General features: G+C 47.9%; 1 protein-coding gene across 1 annotated transcript; it reads left to right on the top strand.

Moving 5' to 3' along the window:
- Positions 1-608: 608 nt before the first annotated feature.
- LOC308512319 (cyclin-Q-like) lies at positions 609-3154 on the top strand (the record flags this gene model as incomplete). Its single annotated transcript, XM_081082099.1, has 2 exons — positions 609-1366; positions 3151-3154. 2 exons carry the CDS (start codon positions 609-611, stop codon positions 3152-3154), a joined length of 762 nt encoding a protein of 253 aa, XP_080938225.1.
- Positions 3155-3378: the final 224 nt, after the last annotated feature.

Below are 3378 nucleotides of genomic sequence, written 5' to 3'. Positions count from 1 at the left end.
AAAGCAAATAGAAGAACATACCATATTCATGGTTTGGTACAATCAACATCATTAAAATGTTCATAGTACCCAAAGCAATGTACAGTTTTAATGTATTAACCATTAAAATGTCAATGGCGTATCTCACAGACCTAGAAGAAAGTTTCCAAAAATTCCTATGAATTTAAGAAAAGACCCCAAATAGTTACAGCAATCTGGACAAAGAAGAACAAATTTGGAGGGATCACAATACCAGATATCAAGCTATACTACAAGCCACCATTCTCAGAACTGCCTCTTACTGGAACTAAAACAGACATAAAGACCAATGGGACAGAACAGAGAACATAGAAGTCGACCCTAACCATTATGCTCAATTAATATTTGACAAAGGGAGGCAAAAGCATAGAATGCAGTCATACAGTCTCTTCAATAATTGGTGGTGGAACCTGGATGGCAGTCAGGCCTAGGCAGGGCTGGGTAGGTGGGGCGGCGCGGGGCGGGGCAGGGCGCGGTGGGGCGGGGCGCGGTGGGGCGGCTGCGCACTGGGCTAGGACTCTGCTGGCACAGGCACTGCACTGGAGACTCTTGCCCTTCCCGCGGGGTCTGGGGCCTCCCAGCAGGGCCCCATGGAGGACCTTAGCCTGGAAAGCTGCAGAGAGGAGGACGCGGCGCCAGGCGCCAAGGGGTGGCCCGAACCCCAGGCGAGGGTGCACTTCCGCGTGACAAGGTTCATCATGGAGGCAGGTGTCAAGCTAGGGATGCAGTCCATTCCCCTCGCCACCGCCTGTGCCATTTACCATAAGTTCTTCTGCGAGATCAACCTGGACGCCTATGACCCCTACTTGGTCGCCATGTCTGCCCTTTACTTGGCTGGCAAAGTGGAAGAACAGCCCCTGCGAACCCGTGACATCATCAACGTGTCCAACAGGTACTTCCACCCAGGCAGCGAGCCCTTGGAAATGGACTCCCTAGTCTGGGTGATCCAGGACAGCATTGTGCAGTGCGAGCTCCTTGTGCTGCGGGTACTGCGCTTCCAAGTCTCCTTTCAGCACCCACACAGGTACCTGCTCCACTACCTGATTTCTCTCAAGAACTGGCTGAATCCTTACAGCTGGCAACGGACCCCCTTCTCCGTCACTGCCTGGGCCCTGCTGCGGGACAGCTACCGCGGGGGGCTGTGCTTCCGGTTCCAGGCTCAGCACATAGCGGTGGCGGTGCTCCACCTGGCCCTGCAGGTCTATGGGGTCCAGGTGCCCGCTGAGGCCATGGCCGAGAAGCCATGGTGGCAGGTGTTTAGTGGAGACCTTACCAAGCCAATCATTGATAACATTGTGTCTGATCTCACTCGCATTTATACCATGGACACAGAGATCCCCAAAGACAAGCCTGGGACACTTGGCTGCCAGGGGACAGCGCCACCACATCGCCCTGAGGGCCGGTCCCCAGAGCACTGGCAGGGAGGACTGGTTTTGTGCTGCTGGAGACAGGCCGGTGAAGGCGATGACATGCTGCCACTTTGATTCTCAGGCTTTGACTCTCCCTGGCAGCCAAGGTCCAGATGGGGATGGGCGCTGCACCTCCCGCGGGCAGGAGGGTGCCACGGGCAGGAGGGTGCTGCGGGCAGCTCTGAGGCCTCCGGGTCTGCTTTTGTCCTTTGAAAGGACGCAGACTACAGCCGAGGTTTGCGATCAGTGGAAGGAAAATCAAAGAACGGATGGGACTGTGCCCCAGGGGATTTTTTTAAAGGCCAGATTTAGAGAAAGTATGACTCAATTATCATAGAGGAAATTTTATTTTGTTTCATTGAAGATATTACAAAGCCAAAATAAAAACATAATAATAATTGGTGTTGGACTTATAGCACAGATACATGCAAAAAAAATTAGTCTAGACCACCAACTTACACCATATACAAGTATAAATTGGGAATGAATAAAGGACTTAAAAGTAAGTGGGTAACCATGAAAATCTTAGAAGAAGCAAAATATCAGGCATCTGTCTCAGCAATACCTTTACTGATACAGCTCCTAGGGCAATGGAAACTGAGGAGAAAAGAAACAAATGGGACGACGTCAAATTAAAACACTTCTGCAGAGAAGAAGCGGCCAACAAATACAACAACAACAACAACAACAACAACAACAACAACAAAACAAGGAAGTCCACTGCCTGGGAGAAGATATTTGCCAATGTTATATCAGATAAGGACCTATTCTCCAAAATTCATACTGAACTCATCCACTAAACAAAAGGAAGATCAACATTCCAATAAAAAACTGGGCACCACCACCACGAAGGCCCCTTCTGACTTATGGTGGCCCAGTTCCTGTGATGATTATTACAGCCACACAGGAGATGGGTATGATGGGGACACGGCAATTACTGCAACAGCCGATGGGACACCCCTGTAAGAGGTCCTGAGTGTGGTGCTGGCGGCGATCACAGGATACACCATGTATGCAAGAGAGAGTGAATCATGCAGTACAGTAGCTCACCTGATTGGGCACTTGGGGAGTCAGAGGGGAAGCCCCTGTGACAGAAGAATTAGACACTGAAAATAAAAATGATAAGGTACAGACAATATTTTATTGTAAGCAATTTGGCTTCTGTTATTTAAGAATGACAAAAAGCAAATGGTAGGTTTGGGGGAAGCATCAAGAATTGTAGGTACCATTATGAAGTTTCAGGATTGGAGGCAAGGTTTGAATTGTACAAGGTTGCTTCCTAAGTGCTGATTTAAATTACAATATACTTAAATGTTTAAATTTTACATATTGTATTGTTAACATATTCAGAATATAAGCACAACCAACAGACCAACAGAGGCAAGACACTGGGAGTGGGTGACAAGAACAAGAGACTAGAGATAGAGGAAGCCGGAGGGAAGGTCAGTAGAAAAAAAGAAAGAGACATATATATTACTTTTGGTAAAACCTTAAACACTAACATTACAAAAAATTTTCAGAAGAACGTGTTCTCCAACATGGGATTTCTTGACTGATTTTACTACAAACACAGAAAAGCAGTCTGTTTGGATGGTGAGTTATATTCATGGCCCTAAATTTCCCAGGGTGTCTATGACCATATGTGCATGAAGTCTTTGAAGTGAACTGCATACAAAATGAAGCAGTGTGTTATTTCGTCATGGCATGTGGCCCTGTTTTCCAGGTAGGAAGGGTAAACAAATGAGGTATTCTCCTTGGAAAACCTAAATGGATAAAAGGATTGAAGAACCTCTGACAAGGCTGCAAAACAAGGATTCCTCCAGCTCTGTGGCCCACACTTTGCCCCCTAAGATACTGATAAGGAGCAGGCCGATCCCACTGGCCCCAGGAGGAAGAGGAGACCTTGGGGAAATGGGAGATGGTAGTGAGCAGCAACAGGGCAATGTGGCGT

Source organism: Myotis nattereri (assembly GCF_964212035.1).
Source record: "Myotis nattereri genome assembly, chromosome: Y".
NCBI classification, from domain to species: Eukaryota; Metazoa; Chordata; class Mammalia; order Chiroptera; family Vespertilionidae; genus Myotis; species Myotis nattereri.
This window is presented reverse-complemented; position numbering and strand designations above follow the sequence as displayed.